The sequence below is a fragment of the Lepidochelys olivacea genome, assembly GCF_965140295.1.
Source record: "Lepidochelys olivacea isolate rLepOli2 genome assembly, chromosome: 6".
Lineage (NCBI taxonomy): Eukaryota > Metazoa > Chordata > Testudines > Cheloniidae > Lepidochelys > Lepidochelys olivacea.
The window spans coordinates 88469975-88488880 of record NC_140416.1 but is presented as its reverse complement, the minus strand read 5'-3'; the positions used below and the strand labels follow the sequence as shown (position 1 = coordinate 88488880).

The window sequence follows — 18906 nt, the reverse complement described above, 5'->3', positions numbered from 1 at the left end:
AACCAGGAAAAGAGGCAGCCAACGTGAAAAACTATTGACCTATCGTGCTTCTTAGTGTCTGCTATAAGAGATGGGAGCAGCTTCTACTTTGCAGAATGAAGCCATTGTTGGAGGAACTGGTTGTGGCAGCATGCAGCACTTACGCACACAGTAAGTCTGACCATGGGATGGAAGGGCTCTGATCCTGTCCGACCTTGCAAGCAAAGCAGAGTTGAGTCTGGTCATATGTGGGTGGGAGACCTACCAGCTGCAGGAAGTGGTAATTAATTAGGGTACTTTTTCCCCAGAGTGGTGCTAGGAGGTGATGGGTTTCTGATGAGATGTAAGGTCATTACAGATCTCATGGCACTCTTTGCAAAACCAGTAGGGTGGCGTCCTTGTTAAGTGCCAACCTGGGTCATTCTATTCTTTCTCCCTAAATTTCCCCTCTCCTACGTGGTAGTTTCAGTGAGGAGTAGCATCATTCTTTGTTTCCTGTCCTAAGTGGTTGTGTAATGTTGTTGTGTAGCTGTTTAAGCAACTGCTGCACTCCATCCCCTGGATGAAGTGATCCTTGCGTAGAGTTCATCTGAAGTTTGTAAAATGCTTTTGGGCTTTTTGGAATTAAAAGTACCATAGAAATGTTAAGACAGCGCCCAACCCTATCCCCAACCTGAAAGAATTACTGTACCAAACTACCCCTCCACTTTGCTCTTGGAGGAACACAGGAAACCAACGCAAAAAGGTTGCCAGCACCTGCCTAGCATCTATTTTCACAGGAGCTTCGTGCCTGAGGGTATGTCTGCACTGTAACAAGACACCTGTGGCTAGCCTGGGTCAGCTGACTGAGGCCGGGTTGGGGGGGGGTTGCAGAACAGAGTGGGTCATTTGGGCTGTAGGGCTATAAACTTGCTGTGTAAATTGGGCTTGGGCTGGAGCTTGGACTCTGGGAATCTGCGGACCAGCCGAAGCCCAAATGTCTACACTGCAATTTTATAGCCACACAGCCCAAGCCTTGTGAGCCTGAGTCAGCTGCCATGGGCCCCCTCTGTGGGTGTTCTATTGCGGTGTACGCATAACATGAATGGCCAATGCTAACCTAACCACTAGGTGTCAGGGTTGCAGAGCTGCACCCAGAACTGTCCGGCTACTCATGTTAATTTGATGAGGTGGAAGTGAACTTCCTGCCTCCAGAGACGCTCATGACTAAGAATAAGATTGTCATGGAGGTCACTGAAGTCATGGATTCAGTGACTTTCAGACACCTTCTTGACATTTTTCACTTCAGCTTCAGGGCGGCAAGGCCAGAGCTGTCAACTGGCTGGGGGCACCCGGAGCTGTGAGGAGCTGCCGCAGCGGGGGGCATCAAGAGCTGCAAGGAGGTGCCACCGTGGACGGCGAGTGCTGCACCCTGCTCCCCTCCTGCAGCAGGGCTTGGGCTCTCTTTCCCCCACTTGGGCTTCAGTCAACACCCCTTCCCCCATAACCTCCCCCCTCCCCATTATTTTTAGTAAAAGTCTCAGACAGGTCACGGGCTTCCATGACTTTTTGTATGTTGCCCATGATCTGTCTGTGACTTTTACTAAAAATACCCGTGACAAAATCTTAGCCTTACTCATGACTCTTCTAACTATTATTTTCTCCCATTCTCTGTGGGATGAGAGATGTGGTCCTGGACCCTTAAGGGCCTGGGCTCTGGTGGCTTTTATGCAAACAGCAAGGTTCTCACCAGGACATTTGGTAACTAAGCAATTGCCATGACAACTTCACTTGTTTGGATTGAGTTGCCTGGATTCCAGAATAGGAGGTGACCTGCTGTTGAGAACCTGAAGCCCGTGGAAAAGGAGTCCAGCAGGGAGGCAATGGGTAAAAGGTCTCACCAGGTGGGAGATCCAGGAGGCTGCTGAGGTTTTTTTCTCAAGCAAGGAGCATTATACTGCTTGATGAAGGGGGTTTTGTCATCAGCACTTCAGCTGGGGCAGGACTAGGTACAAAATTCAGACCGTAGAAACTGCAGGGGGTTTGTGTGTGTTAGATCTTCAGGCAGGCCACCTTTACCCACCTGAGTGTTCCTTACTCACACCACTAGAGTCAATAGAGCTACTTGGGGGAGTAATGGCTGCAGGATCAGGCTCTTTGTCTTTTTGTGATGTTATAAACAAAGCGGTTTGCTTATAACTAGAGAGTCTTGGGGTCTGGCTTGGCGCTACAGGCCTGCTGCGGACAGAGGGCATCTTTGGCCATATTCAGCCTCCTTTACTCACTGGGTACTTTGCCTGAATAAGAAGTGCTGGAGAAAGCCTTAGGAACACCCTTTCCCTGCTATATTATCTTTGTGTAGTCAGGGCTGTTTTGGGGATCAGTTTCAGGTGGTCACAGTTAACAGTTCCCAGCCCTTGGGAGGAGAGGAGGAAGTGCCTTATGTTGCTCAGCAGCCCCCCATACTGGCCGCTCAAGCAATGACTGACTCCAGCCCTTCTTGATGAGAAGAGCGGGTCAGCCTTGGGTTAGGCCAAATGGTGCAATAAGCTATCCACTTCACTGAAACAGGCCTGACTGTTGCCTGACTTGAAGAAGCTGTTTACCCAATGACTAAAGAAGCCCCACTGTTGTCAAATGAACTGAAATGGTGACTTCCCAATATGGGTCCGAACCTGGAAGATGCTGAGCACTTTCATTTCACTTGGAGTCAAGGGTGCTCAGAACTTTGTCTAAAATTGGGAACAACCAGAGGGCCCAAGCTTAGTGTCCTGTGTTTGCATTGTGATGTGCTCTGCAGTGAGACTGCATGCTATTCCTGTGGAAACCACGGGTGGCTCTGGTGAGGCTCTGACCCCAAGCAATGAAAATACCAGGCTCTATTCTGAGACCTAAAAGCTGTTCAGCTTCTCATGCTGAGGGGAGGGATACAGAAGGAAGGAAGAGAGACGCACATTCCCTGAGAGGCTTGGGGGGAAGGAGGAGAGGAAGGTGGGGCACACAATGCTGACAAAACTCAGACTGGTGATGAATGAAAAACATAATACTTGGAAACTGGAATTGCTCACCTTGGCTCTAGTTTTCATCTTACCTGTAGCTTAGGAGCAGAGCAGCCCATACTGCGCCCTTCCAAGTGCTGTGTCGGCAACTTGTCAGTTGTTGCCAGCCACAGCTACACTTCATAGAATGAATTAGATTGCAGCTCCATGGAAACAATAATCCCAGCATGCAATGCTTGATCTCAGAGGCTCTGCTGCATCACACGCTGAGATCTTTCTGCTCCTCCTTACTACTGGTAATGTTTGTCATGTTGTTGAAGTAGAACTAGGTGTATATTGGCTACCCCTGCTCTGTGGGAGGAGCTGGGGATTGGCTGCAATGCCAAACTGATGGATGCTGGGCCACTCTTCTAACTGCCGCTCATTGCTGAAGGTTCTCATGCAGGGCCACAATGTCAGATATCATGGTGAATTTGAAGTCCTTTCAGTCTGAGTGTGCGGTGGAAGAATGCAAACAGTCCTTGCTGTGTTTGAGAAGCCGCTGCAAGGGGCTGATGGTGAATGCATGTGCCCATGCTGTCTTCTTCTGCAAGCTGCTCCATGCCCTCAGGTAAGGCCGAAATAGGCATCCTTTCTTTGATGTTTCTCAATATTGAAGAAAGGAGCTGGCTTGACAGGCCTGGAGACTGAAGGCCTCTATTTATCCCCAGAAAAAGGGCAGCTACTGGCAAGCTTCCCCTTACCAACAGACCTCAGTTCTCCCCTGGTGGAAATCAGAGGAGTGAGAGAAGAGTTCAGCCTCAGTGACCCATTTGGTCTTTGGCTAAGATTGTCAACAAGAAGCCAGTTAGTGCCAGATGTGGTGGTATATTTTTATGATGTGGATGCCCTTCTCACTAGAACAAGGCCCCCAGCTGATTCAACATAGGTCATGGAACAGTCCTCAGCATGCAATGATGTGTATTGGTTACTATCTGTCTGGGTGCCCTGGAGGTGGGACACTCCATATCTCATTCCCAGTCCCCTGAGCTTGTAAGTTTCCCCATCTGTGCTGGGTAAGGTGAGTGTGACCATTCCTTTGGGATGTGGATCTTATTAAGACCATCTGTGTCTCTATCATCTCAGGATTAGATCACTTGGAGCTATACCATGAGACCATTCAGAAGCTGCGGTTAATTCAGAATGTTATGGGGAGTTTTGCGCTGGGAATAATAGCTCCCGTGCTCTGTGAGCTGCACTAGCTGCCAGTGGGCTAGTGGGTGGAATTCAAGGTGTTGGTTTTGCCCTTTAGAGCCTTAAATGGTTTGTGCTCATATTACCTAAGGGGCACCCCTCTCCCCATGCCATATTACTGCAATTGTGGTCACCAGGACTTGAGTTGTAGCCCCTTGATAAAGAAGAGAAGGAACTGCTGGCAGGGTGTCTTTGAGGGCCTCTCAGGTCTGGAATTCACTTCCATTTGTACTAGAAATCTGTTACCTTTCTGTTCATGCAGCAAAACTCCGCTTTTCTTCATGGGTATTTGAAGAGAGGACATGGTAAGGGATGGATGGGGTTTTTGTTATATGGCATGATTAAGAAGTGGGGCAGGATTGGATTATGGTGATGTGGGTACCTAGCAGCGGATCTAAGGCGACTATAGATCATAGACTATAGACTATAGATAGATAAATTGTGAATTTTAGATCTTGGAAAGGAGTAGCTGGAGCTTGGGCTGGCTGCTGCTAGCTTTTATGTTTTAGAAATGAGAATGAAAACATAGCACTGACTCTTTAAAATATGGGACAAGTCTTCTCTCCTTTCAGGAAAATCTGGTCAGTGGTTCCTTCCTGAGGAGAACAGTGTAGGGACTAGTTTCAGGGTAATGGATACATTGTAGTGTCTGGTGGAGTGATGTCAGCTCTGTGTGTCATTTCTCAGGCAGAAAGAGAGTGGGAAGGTTTCACTGATTTCCTCCAAGGAATCTATGGGCAGTGAAGGCCTGAAGGTTGGGATTATTGGTGGAGGCCACATTGGGAAGCAGCTGGCCAGGGCACTACTGGAGCTGAGTGGCGTTTCGTCTCAGAATATCCACATCTCCACCAGGAGGCCAGAGACTTTGTGTAAGAGCTAGTGAATCATGGGAATTCAAATGGGTAAAGACCTAGCATATCTAATCCAAGCACCCCTGCCACTGCAAGTCTCATAGTGTGTTTTCTCCTGTTTTGGCTGTCTCACTTTCAGTGTCCCAACTCGAGTTGGTCCGAATTTTTTTTCCACAGAAAACTTTTGACTTTGTCAAAAAATGAAAGCTCAACATTTTCAGCAGAAAGCAGACACTTTTTGTGGAAAACTTTGTTTATCTGACAACCCAATTTTCCATCAAAAACCATTGTGATGTACACGTCTTGACCAGCCCTAGACCCAATCAATGGAGTTTTTACCCTTTTCCTTTCAAAGTCTATTCCACAGGCTGTTAGATTTCAGCATTAGGAAATATTGATAATTCTATATTTTCCTTCCTTTTTTTAATTTCACTCCATTATTCCAATCATACCTCCTTAGAGCACCCTAAACAAGTCATCTCCTCCTTGGGACTTACAGCCTTCAAATATTTATAGAGAGTTATTGTATCCCCCACGTTAGCCATCATTAGGAAAAGTGATATATTTTTCTCCTTTAATCTTTCCTCATGACTCAGTCCCATCAGCCTCTTAACTGGTTTTGCTGCCCTATTCTAAATTCTCCCTGGCAATTTTTCACATCATTGCTCAGTGGCTGCAACACTAATGCCTACACATTAAATATTCACTTGATGGATTAAATACCTCTCCAAATCAATATCCACATTGATCTGAAAAGCCGTTACTGCCAGGGACTCTCCTTGGCCTATCACTGTAGGGTCAGTAGCACAAGATGCTTCTTTCTCTCTTTACTCCAAAATGTTAAAAATACCAAGTGAAAAGGGGTGCTTGTGCTACGTTATAGATCGTAATTGCATGCAAAATGTCCAATGCCACATGAAGCTGTTACATAAACCAAGATGAACAGAGGATAACTTTCCTATAGGGAGACGCTTACAACAATAAAATCCTCTCAAGGGGCAGAGAGGGAGGGGGAGTTATTAAATGGCTTTTTATAGGTCTTGAAAATCACCCAGATCCTGAGGGTTAGCTGCTTCAGTTAAAGTTTTAATCAATATTCATGACATGGTGCCAGACAACCACATTTTCTGACTATTTATTCTCAGCAGAGAGGCTCATTTCTCTGCTACCTGGCTACCATGGGCTGTGCATCAATAATGATAATGGGTAGCTGCTAATAAAGCTCTTAAGGGCCACCTGGTGAGAGGACCTGGATTACCCCATTATGAGCTGAGGTAACGCATGCTTCTCACACCTTACCAAGGTGTGCCTGAGAGCAAACACCACGATGACCCTACACAAGTGTGGATGTTGCAGACTATCTGGCTGCTGCTCCTGGCCTCTTGGAGCTGGGGTGATGATTGCCTTTTCTGTTTGTCTTCCCTAGCAGAGTTCCAGCAGCTGGGAGTCGAATGTTTTTATGACAATGGCCAGCTTGTGGCCTGGGCAGACATTGTGTTTCTTTGTTGCCTCCCATCTCATCTACAGCAAATCTGCTCAGGAATTCATTCTGCACTCCGGGAACCTTGCATTGTGTACAGCCTGGTCACTGCTGTCCCGCTGCCCAGGTAGTATTGATTGCACCAGTGCTGGTGTGATAGCCCAGCACACTAAATCCCCTGGTTTGTCCACACATCAGGCAAGTACAGTGCCACCACTGCCAACGTGCCTGACCTGGCATGGTGGCAGCACTGTTGCCAGCTCTCATGATTTTATCACAAGTCTCGCAATAACTGGTGGTTTTCTTAAAGCCCCAGCCTCGGGAATCACATAAATACATGAGAATTTCAGTGTTTATTTTTTAAAAACGTAAGTTTCTAGCTCTCATGGTTGAGGAGAAAAGCTTGAAACATGGCCTGAGTGCACCCTAAGGGCTCAAAACCCAGGAGGCCAGAAATAAAACGTAGGCAGTGTGAAGTATTATGTAAAACAAATTCATAATTTTTAAGTTAACTTCATTATTTGCGGGGGCTGACCTAGGATTTTTGAATGTTTGGGGTGGCGATATTGGGAGAGGTTCAATCTCTGTGGCCCATTCAGTTCTTGGCTGCTCTGCTGAGAGGCTAACAAGGGGACAAATGTAACAAGGCTCTTTGTGCTGTAGATATCTAAGAAGAACAGTGCTGAGACCCGCAATCTCATTTTACACAGGCTACTGAACAGCCATTTCATGGGAACAAACACCCTTCAGTAACTACTGAGATGGGCTGGATTTAAACCAGGACCCTAGCAGTGAAAAGCTAATGTCCTATTACTGGCCTTCAGAGTCACCCAGTCCTTCTCTTGGGCTTCTATTATTCTGCAGGATATAGAAGTTACTTTACCAAAGTAGGGAGGGATTAAGGGCCAAATCCTAGTCGGTGGAAGTTCTATCAATATTGGACCAGGATGTAGCACAGACTCACTCCTTCCCTTCCTTCAAAAAAACAAAACAAAACAAAACTGCTAGAGTCCCAGCTGTTCTGTGAAATGTCTCAGCTCTAACATGCTCAGATTAGAATCCTAGCAGCATTGACTCAGCCTCCTCTGACTAGTGTATTTGGTGCCCTGCACTTTACTGCATGTGGTTCTTTCAGACAGGATCTTAAACATTTAAAGTTCCGTCTGCTGTGTGGGCATTGACCATCCCTGGAACTTACTGTAAGAGCAGAGATTTGCCTTGTGTCTGGCTATAACATTTACCCTTATCCCCTCATGTTGTCCAGTGTTTGCTTTCTTTGCACCCCAGAGGTGGCAGCATTTCAGTGATGCTGTAAACAGAGTTTGGAATAAATGGTATTATAGAAATGTACTTTTATTCTCCTTTGGTGTGCCACTCTCTGGGCACTGGATACCTTTCTGAGTTATTTGAATGACTTTGCTTTCAGGTTGAAGCAGCTCCTTTCCTACAGTGCCATCCTGAGGCCACAATACCAGTGCACTAGCAGAAACTTAAGGAACATGTGGGGGACAAATGGGACAATCACAGCTGCACTCCAAGACCCTATTGTTATACAGGCTACCTGTCCCTGTGGTCCCAAAGGTGAATGTATTTCTCCTCACTTTGCAGGTGTTTTCCTGTGGAATTAGAAACAATGTCTTTGCTTGACATTCACACTATTCTGAGCCTGTCCTAGCCCCAGCAAGATTCATGAACAGGGCTGGCTATAGAGTAATAGCTACTCAGTTTCTATGTCACCTGAGCAGCACTGAATGAGAATAATGGTTTGGAAATGCAGAATATGGAAGAAAAACCTCCTAATAAAAATGCTGGCAGGGCTGTCACTGGCTAGATAAAACTAGACTGGACAAAACACAGAATTAATAGCTAGTGGGGGCCAATCCTGTATGGGCAGGAGGATGGAGTAAGTGACCCCCAAAAATCTTTTCCATCTCTGACTTGTCTGATTTTGTTAGAGTTTGCAAGTGCTTCAGTGCCCCACTGTTACGGTCAGGACAATTACTGTGGAGAAGACCTCTCTCCATGTGTATGCCTCTGGAACTCTTTTCTGACTCTTCTGAGAGCCATCGTTTCCTTTGGTGAGCGAGCAGGAGCCTTGGCACTCTCAGATGGGAAAGCCATGAATGGGAGCTAGGAGGCCTTCTGATGGAGTATAGATCAAGACCAAGTCCGTATTTTGGTGTCAACCCTGACTAAATTCCAACTTGGGAATTGACTTGCCACCCCTAGATTCTCCCATCTCTTCCATGGTTTCACCTGGATATGGTATTCCTCTTAACTTCCTGTCCTAAACTGTTAGCTGTCGTTTCCTACCACAGGGACAGCTGCAGTGGATGAGTGGTCCCTTTATACACAGCTTATTTCAGCCCAACGTGCTTTACATGCTAGATGGGTATAAGCTAGTATATTATTGTTACTTACTGGATTTGAGCCTCTCCTCCCTGGCGTGTAAATAAGCACATTGTGCGTTGTTGCCATGTTGACCCTTCTTGATAGGGAACAAGAGAGGACGAGACATTAAAAAAAAAAATCTCTGCTGTTTCCTTCACATCAGTATGTGTAGTGATAACTGACAACGTTTGTTCTCTGATTGTTGTGCAGAGAGAATTGCTGTGACTGGCAAGTGGTTGGAGGCCATTTTCTATGCAGCCCTGAATAGCTGCATGTGGTGGCGTCTGCCCCACCAGCGCACACTGAAGTTACTGAATGACATATGTTTCCCCGAGCACTGCCCCATCTGTGCAGAGCAGAAGACTTCCTGCCCACGCTTTGTGTGTGGGAACTTTGTCAGCCAAACTTTTGTCTCCTCCCTGACTCAAGAGGAGTAAGTAAAGTGCCAAACTTCAAATGTTTCTACTTGGCCATCCTCCCTGAACTTTTGCCACATCCCAGGATTTGAAAGCTAGGAGTCTTCCTATTACAGAGGAAGAATATGGTACATGCCCTCCTGACTTCATGTCATGCACCAGTGAGTGCTGGGTCAATTTTCAAAAGCGCCAAAGTCTCATTGATTTTAATGAGACTTGGCTTCCAAGTTCCTAAGTCATTTTTGAAAATGGGACTTCAGCGCTTTTGAAAATGTTACCCTGTGTGATAAGGGATGGACAACCCAAAGTCCAATATACTGCGAGTTGTTAAGCCGCCTGAAATCCACCTATTGAATACTTCAGTATCTCACTCTGAGCCCCTCTACTCCAGTTTTTAGAGATAAGAATTTACTCAGTGAGGATATGTAGGATATTCCAGTTGTACAACTTGGTGTGAAACAACAGAACACAGAAATGTCCATACTGGACAACCCAGACTGGTGGGCCTTCTAGTCCACTATCCCGTCTTTGACAGTGGCTAATACTAAATGCCTGAGAGAAGGTTCAAGAAAACTCATAGTAAAAAATTGAGACTAATCTGTCCATAGGGAAAGTTTCTTTCTAACCTCTCATTCAGTGCTTGGGTTCTGCTCTGAAGCAGGCAGGCTTATATCCCTTCCTTTAAATAAATTAAATTAAAGAGAGAGAGGGGAAAATACATGTAATGTGTAACTGTGGCTGTTCTTAGCCATCTAAATGTCCAATCCTGTTTTGAATCCTATGACCCTGTTGGCATCAATGCTATCTTGTGGCAGTGAGCCTACAGGTTAAGTATGCAACATATAAAAAAATATTTTATTGATTTGAAATTTGTGGCCTTTCAATTTCATCAAATGTCATTTTGCTCTTATGTGAGAGGACATGATTCACCATCTCTGGATGGTTCATTATTTTATATACCTCTATCATGTCCGTTCTCATTGCTCTTGTGGCTAAACTAGACAGTCCCCATATTATCAATCTCTCTTTACACAGAAATCTTTCCAAGATTTTCAATCTTTCATTGCTTATCTTTGAAACCCCTTCTATTTCTTCTATATTTTCTGCTTGAGATGGGGAGACCAGAACTGAAGAGAGTATTCTGGGTGAGGACGTATCATTGATTTATGCAGTGTTATTATAAAACTGGCATTAAATATTGTCAACATTATTTTCCATTCCATTATTTATGCAAACTAACATTGTTTGCTCTCTGGCCACTGCACATAGAACAGAAATGTTTTTCCTAAGTGGTTACAGGTAATTTAGAACCCAGCGACTTTGAGTAGTTCATATTACTCTTTCCCATGTGCATTATCTTGCATTTGTCAACACTGGATTTCCCCTGTCATGATATTACTGTTCACTTAGTTTTGCAGGGTCCCCCTGAAATTACTGACTCTCATTTCTAATGTTGACTAACCAAAATAATTTCATGCCATTTGCAAATGTTGCCAGCTTGCTGTTTGTTCCTCTTATAGATCACTGATAAATCTACTAAGCACTGGCTCTAGCATGGAAACTTTGGGGCACCCTATTTTTTGCATGGTGAAAATTGATCATATATTTGTACTCTGTTTCTGGTCTCTTCCCCACTCTCTGATCTATGACCGAATTTTACCCTAGGATTCTAATTTACAGCAACTTCATTGAAGGGTTTTGGAAGCTCAAATGAATTGTTAGCTGCAGGGCTTTGGAGCTCCACTCCAGCTCCAGGCAAAAATCTGCAGCTCCGCTGCTCCGCGCTCCAGCTCCGGGCTCTGCTCCAAAGCCCTGGTTCCCTGATTCCTCCATATCTATTGTTTTGTTGATACATTCAAAGAACTTTAGAAAGGCATGATTTTTCTTTACAGAAGTTGTGCTGGTTAGTCCTAACATATCATACTAATCTAGGTCTTTTATAGATCTCTTTTTGACTGTCATTTAAACCAGTTTACCTGGTACTGAAGTGTGGTTCATTTGTCTGTAATTCCTAAGATCCCCCAAGATAGGTACATAATTTCTATTCTGTCTAGTAGCTCCTGCTGCTGGCCTTGCACTCCCACTCCTTTTCCTTTTTCATTCCCAATCCTCAGCAAAACTTTTGGTTTTAATGTTTCCCCCTCTTCTTGTTAAAGAACCACCACCTTGACTAGCAGTCTGGAGAATATTGTCCCTCCCTGTGTGGTCCCTCATGTCTACAGCCCGCCAGTGCCACCATACAGTTATTGTTGGGTTTTGGATGAAAATGATGAACAATGTTCCTTTATCCTTTTCAAGCACCCAGACTCAGAGTTAGAGAAGAGAATGGGGTGTCAGGAGACTTAGGTCCATTTTTTCAGTCTGTCACAGACTTCCTGTATGACCTTGGGATGTCACTTCCTTTCTCTGTCTCAGTTTCCCATCTGTAAAATGAGGTTAATCCTCATCTAGTTCATGGGGAGAGGAGGGTGTGAGGCTTTATTTATTTGTAAAGTGCTTTGTAATCCTCAGACAATGCTATACCGGAAAGCTTTACCGCTGCCGCCTTGGATGGCTTAATCTTGTGGCGCTTCTGGCCTGCTCCCACCAGATTTGCACCAGTTTTGTTTTTTTGTTTAAAACATTTAAGTTAAATTTAGTGTTGGTGGAAGTTGCTAAATGAACAGTCCCAGAGTCTGAGAACTGTTTTTTATCCTCCCAGAGCCAGTGCAGTGGCAAAGCTAGTTTCCCTCCCACTCCCAATGTGCCTTTGAGGGACAAGTGCTAGGAGGAAGAGGGGAAGTTCAGTCTCCAGGGCCCACTCAGTGCTTGATCTCTCTGCAAAGACTGCCAAAAAGGGGGCTAATTTGTCGGGTGATTTTTCTTATGTGGTCACCTGTCCAGAACAAACAGGGGACCATCTGGTTACGGGCAGCCCTCTTTATCATCTTGATGGTGGATGGATCTGCTTGATGTCTCCAGATCATGTTGCCATGATAGAGTGGCTACATCACTTACCTAACATCTGGTGTCAGAAGCCATATGTCCGAAGATCTGTCCATTAAGAACCAATCTGAGATCCCAGCAGGGCACTGAACAGCAGTTGGATGGTGTGCCATTTCCCGGTGGTACCCACAGTTCTGAGGCACCTCTTTACCACCTGCTCTTAGTCAGTGTGAGGAAGCCATAGGCCAGTCCTCCTACTCCATGGGCAACACAAACACTTCCCTCTAGGCCTTGCAGACCCCACACTGTCACTCTGCAGGTTAGTGATTGGCACACTCTAGCCCTCGAGCCCGCCGAGTGTTTCCCTGGAGTATCCAGCCCCTGTTCCACACTTACAGTATTCACAGATTGGCTGCTTCCAAAGAAACAGCTTATCAGTTCCACCTTAGATCATGGGTCTGCTTAACACACACCACTTATACTTGATTTCATTATAAACAAATCTCACTTTATTTAACAAAACATAGAGATTCGAGTAATAGCAAGTAGAAATATTGAAAACAAATGATTACATATAAAATAAAATTATAACATGGATTCTAGAGCCTAGAGATAATTAGCAAGATATTCTTATGTCTTGTAGAATGTTGCTTACCCCAAAATCCTTCTCACAGTGCTTTACAGCCAGGCTGGCTGTGACACCCCCCCCGCCCCCGCCCTTTTCATAAGACAAAAACACTGTTAGCTTGCCTTCTACATGAAGAAACCTGTGTGTCTCTTTGTCCCCACAAGATATACCAGTCTGATGCTTTGTCTTCATTCACAGACAGGACACCCTCTTGCTCATTGTTTTTTTCCTATAGATTTTTTTCTCTCTCTCTCTTTCGGCAGCTGGCTCAGTGTGGCCAGACAGAGAGATAAACATCTATTATCTCCTGCCTGGAAGGAACATGTCAGAGGTTTCTCACCACCTGGTAACCTGCCTTAACTCCCAAACCTGAAGAACATAATTTTCAGTATAGATACATAACTCCTTAAATATTATCTGTACATACATTTCACAATGATTATGTTGCCCAGTGGGCTACAGGCTCTTGGTAGAGACCTCATATGCCACCCTTCGGTGAACCCTTCTGGCATATTATGCAGTTATCCACTCCAAGGAACCTGTGTAAAACCTTGTGTGTTCCCCCTGTACCCTCTTGTCAGTGGACACCAAGAGATCCCTGGGTCACATGTGATAATGCTTTTGGTCACTACCCAATGAAGGCTTGATTTGAACTGAGTACTAGAGAACTCATTACCAATTCTTGAACCATCCCTCCCCACTAATTCTGTTTTCTGCATTATTGTTTGATTAGTTGTTTGATTAGTTGTAGTGCAGTGTGATGGGCATAGAACAAACATGTATAGAGATAGCTGGAGGATCATCCTGAAGCGGACGGTTCTTATGGATAGTGGAAGAAGATCCAATGGCAAGGCACTGACACTCTTGCTTTGGGGCTGGTCTGATGGATGTGTTTGTTTATGGGTATGCTACTGGATGCAGTAGGCCCATTAAATCCAGTTTGTTCAAGATCATCCCATTAATACCAGAGTGAGTTTTGCTCATTGTGGGTGGTTCTGGCTTTGTCCAAAGAACTCAAGGTTCTGAATCACATAGCTTTCTCAATGGGCTAAGACAGAGGACTTAAGACCAAAGAAAGCCATCTTGTTAAATCACAGGTATGGAACCGATAGCTGTTGCCCATAAATAATACACCCTGTTTTCTCTTCCCAGCACCTTCCCCTGGTTTGACCTAACAACTGTACAAATGAAGGAGTCTCCCTTCAGTCAGCTTCTAGCAAGGAGTGTGCTTCTCCAGAACCATCTTACTTTGTTTTACTGTACCTCCTTTGGAGTTTTGCTTGCAAAGAGTGGAGGGATGGCCAGCAGAATTTCTTCTCTTCCTGCCACAGCAGATCCCCGTATGGTGCTGGGTCATGAGTCAATGTCCACCCACAACTGCTATTGATGTGACTTGGACAGAAGACCCAGGGGATGTTCCTAACACTGATTCTGAAGCTTCATACAGTATAACCACAGTGTGATTCCAAACTTCCTGGGATGGAACTGCTTTGCTAAGGTTTAATGCTGAAGAGAACTGTGACAGAGATTAAGACCCCTTTCCTACCAGTTCCCATTGCAGGATCCATATGGTTATGTGTGGTGGAGGAATGTACAGTGAGGACTTTATCCTGCAGTGGAAAGGATAAAGCTGGAATGGCATGTAAACCTTTACCTGACTATCACCCACAGCACAAGCAAACTGCAAAGTAGTGGGCAAATTAAACAGTGAAAGTGAATAGCGTTCCTGACTCATAATTCTCAAGTACAGGCAAGCTTCCCAACTTGTATGCATCTGCAATCTCTCCTAACTTGTGACCACTTGGTAACATCCTCACAGAATGTGAGTTGGCTACCGCTAAAATCTTTGGGGTCTCTGACTTTTACATGTGTTAGCTCTGAGTTCTCTCTCTGGAAAGGGTCACCGTTCAACAAAGTACTGGACACAGTGAGCCAACAAGCATGGCTGTTACTGAACAGTCCTGGAACCTAACAGTGATGACTATCTGTCCCACAGCGAGGTGGGGAAAAAGTGGGAATTTGCGCTGCTTGCTCTTTTAAATGTTTAGAGTAACACTGCAGATTCCGCTAATCAGTGCATGTTTTTATTTATTTCTAAGAGTTTGTTTTGGTTTTCTATTAAACCTGCTTGCCTGGGAAGTTAGCACTCTGCCAGATAACTGCTTTATTTCAATCCAAGCTCACTTATTAAAATGGCATTTTGTCCTAAGACCTCAATTCAAACTGTTGGACACATTTGTTTTCTGTAGCATTTTTGATAGGTAAGCAGGAGAGCAGCCTTACAGTGGTTGCAGTCCCACCACATTGGGTTTTGAACTAATAAGGTCTCACACACTAAAGAGGATTGTGCCTGTTCGGTATTTGGACTGGGGATCAATGAAATCCCTGCTGCAGAAAATGGTAGTGATGATTCGGTAGGAAGTATTTTTGCCTTTCAGTCAGGATTGAACCACCACTTAATCATAGTGCCAGGAGATGCCTTGCTGCTGAAAATGCTGATGAGACCTAAAAGTGTAGGATGAAATGTAAAACCAAAACCCTAACCATGTAAAAGATTGCATGATTCTTCTCTCAAGAATAAGGGTCTTAGACCTGGAGTCCTGGCCAAATTCCATCTAGGGCAATTCAGTGCTTCCTCCTTAAATTCTTTCTTCAGTTTCAGTTGGATAAAATGTTCTTCTACACTTCCTGTCCTAATCTAACCTGTTGTTCAATTAATAAAAATATCTATTCTATCTCAAAAGTAACTATTTCTGTGATGAGGAAAGGGATTCCTGCATTATATAGGTTTCAGAGTAGCAGCCGTGTTAGTCTGTATTCGCAAAAAGAAAAGGAGTACTTGTGGCACCTTAGAGACTAACAAATTTATTTGAGCATAAGCTTTCGTGAGCTACAGCTCAATTCATCGGATGCATCACAAAAGCTTATGCTCAAATAAATTTGTTAGTCTCTAAGGTGCCCCAAGTACTCCTTTTCTTTCTGCATTATATAGTTTGTAAAGCACCCTGAGATCCTTTACAACATAAGGCACTATATCATAAGGCAATTATTACATACATCACTTAACTCTTTAAACTTATTTCTGTGTGTGGAGTAGTGAACGAGATCAGCTGGATCTGTAAGGGCAAAGACTAGAGTTTGGGGAAAAACCTTATAATCTATCACCTGGGTTTGAGGAAAGTGGGTGTCAATGAAAGGTGATTAAGATTGATCTCTGGTCTTGGTGATAACATGTGAAGTAGCAGCAGTTCAGACATGACTGAGCCACACAGAGCTCCTGCAATGGGGAGAAAGGGAACCTTTCAGTATAGGATAATGTAACTGCACTAAGGAGTTCGGCGCCTGGCAATATCCCATAGGGGTGTCTTTAGGAGTAGAAGTTTAAATGGCAAACGTGTTCAAGGGAGGAACTGTACATGGCTGAGCATACTGTCAGCACTAAACAAATCAGAGTATCAATGCACCTTTCTTTAATCCGGAGAGGATGGAATTGTAGCTTCTTGAACAAAGAAGGTAAGGGCGTCTGCTTCCACCTTTGTAAAAAGCCCAGACTGCTGTGAAATTGTAGCATATGGCTCTAATCCTGCTTCTTGGACAAACTGAGAGAAGGTGAGGGCATCAGCTTTTGCACCAGTTGGGGCTTTGTGCTCTAAAAACAAGCCCACGTTGTCCCTGTACGGGAGGGCAATGCTTCTGCTCCAGAGAGGCTCCTCAATCCCCAGCAGCTCTCGCACATGCCATGAAATCTCCTGAAATGCAAGAGGAAACATAAGGGAGCCTATTCTTAGTGTGGTGGCTACATCGATAGAGCTCTGTAGTGTAGAGCTGCACAGAAGAGAACTCCTGCAGTTTCTCCTTTCAGAATGTTTTCCTTTCCATAACGTAGGAGCTAGAGCGTGATCTGGCAAGATGAGTCCAATGTGCAGTTATGATTAGAAAAAAGATCATGTAAAAACAGCACATTCTGATTTGTCTAGGGAATTACTGTGTGTTGGGAGTCACAGCTGCTACCTTTATTACCCCAAACAGGTTTGTTTTGTTTTTTTGACTCCTATTAGCACTTGCAGAGCAAACACAGCTATGGGTGAGTGAGCGAGATTCTTTCTTCTCTGCCTACTACAGCATCATCAACATTGTCTGCTAAATTGTGTTTCGAGAATTTTTATTACTGATGAGACTATAAGAGGCAGAAAGGCCCAGTTGGATCAGGAGTGGCACTGCTCACTAGAAAAATCATTTTCTGACTTGTAATCTGAGATAGCTGGACCTGAAGCCACCAGTGGAAGGAGCCTGACTATAATTTTTAATATAGTCACTTTTCAGAATATAAATCTTGTCTTTTAAAACCTTGATCAATTCACCTTTTGTGTTTCTAATCAGTTTTACTATTTGCTAAACCACATCCCATAGTGCAGTTTCAAGTGGGAGGCTATTAGGGTCTTCTACCTGCTACTCTGGGTGCCTTTCATATGATTTAAAATAACTATACAACTAGAACAAAACCAGCAGCAACCCAGAGAAACTCCCAGCCCTCATACAATCTCTACACCAGGACTTCTCCACCGACATTCCACTCCTTGTAAACTGTAAAGTCATACTGCTCAACTGGTGCCTTCGTAATCACTTCTAGCAAGTAGCTGGGTTTTGGTTACAATTACATACAGGCTTGCTCTGGTGCCTGAGTGTCCTGTATAGGATTATGGCCTCATCGCAGCATCAATCAGAAATTGCATTGGGTTCAGAGAGGACTCTCACTGGAAAAACCCCCATGGGCCAGATTCTGCTCTCAGCTCTAATTCTGCTCTCAGCATCACTCCTTTGTAGTCAGTGGAGTCATTTTCAATTTGTAACAGTATAGCTAAGAGCTGAATCTGTGTGCCTTCAGTAATAACAAAGGAAACCAGGAAGATAATGGCCAAGGGTGGGGTTCTCAAAAATGCCTAAATTCCACTCTCAAGCTATGGGACATAAATTCCTAACTCACCTAGGTGCTTTTAAAAATATTACCCCAAGTTCATTTTGCTCTGACTGTACATTAGAACTAAAGGGTTAGAACCGTTCAGCCAGTCAAGAGTTAAGATTGGCCCAAATGCTTGGTGCTTTACAGCATAAAGAACACAATGTTCAAATTCCTGCCACAGTGCATAAAGATTTTATCTCTTGTTGCTTGTGAGCTGCAAACTCTTTGAATTTCCAGATCGTGCCCTGTGATGGAGGCAACCATAAATAATGAAGATTTGAAACAAAATTGTTATGGCTCTGCAAAAGCAGCCTGTGGCCCATTTGAAGTTCAGTACCCTCTAGCTCACGAGGATGCAGCCAGCCAGCTCTTTATGTGACAAAGAAGGCAACATACACATGCAGTCAAAGAATAAGTATGCCTAGTGGGTTTAAAGTCCTTTTCAAACAATCCCCACAGCCTCGCTATGAGATTGGGAAAGGATTTTTCAGGTGGGTAACTGATGTAAAGAGAGGTTATAGCCCAAATTTTCCAACTCAGGTGTTTAAAGTTAGGCATCTAAATCAGTTACGTGATTTTCAGAGGTGCTGAATGATTTAAACAGCTGCAGCTCACAATAAGCACATGTGGCACTCAGATCACTTATGTGCCTAACAATATGGAATTGAATGTCTATGTTTAAATACCCACTTTTGAAAAATCTGGGTTAAGGAACTTGTTCAAGGTTACACAGAGTCAGTGGCAGAGCCAGAACTCACAAGATCCAGGCTCGCTGTCCTGTTTTCTGTTCACTTGATTATGTAAAAACCTCAGTTAAAACCCCTGAAAAGGAAGACAGCTAGGGGCTCAGCTTTATATAAGTAATGGGAATAGGGTGACTTAGCAATCAAGTTGCAAACACTGAGAAGATAATAAGGTGATAAATGATAGTCAGCATGGATTTGCCAAGAACAAATAGTGTCAAACCAACCTAATAGCTTTCTTTGACAGGGTAACAAGCCTTGGGAGTAGAGGGGAAGTGGTAGATGTGGTATCTCTTGACTTTAGTAAGGCTTTCGTTACTGG

At 44.3% G+C, this 18906-nt stretch overlaps 1 protein-coding gene across 1 annotated transcript; it reads left to right on the top strand.

Annotated features, from left to right (window-relative positions):
- The first annotated feature begins 3249 nt into the window (after positions 1-3249).
- Positions 3250-14599, top strand: NOXRED1 (NADP dependent oxidoreductase domain containing 1). Its single transcript, XM_084629814.1, has 6 exons — positions 3250-3567; positions 4878-5059; positions 6468-6648; positions 7948-8102; positions 9123-9345; positions 14034-14599. The coding sequence occupies exons 1-6, from the start codon at positions 3410-3412 to the stop codon at positions 14266-14268; spliced, it is 1134 nt and encodes a 377-aa protein (XP_084485940.1). The 5' UTR covers positions 3250-3409; the 3' UTR covers positions 14269-14599.
- Positions 14600-18906: the final 4307 nt, after the last annotated feature.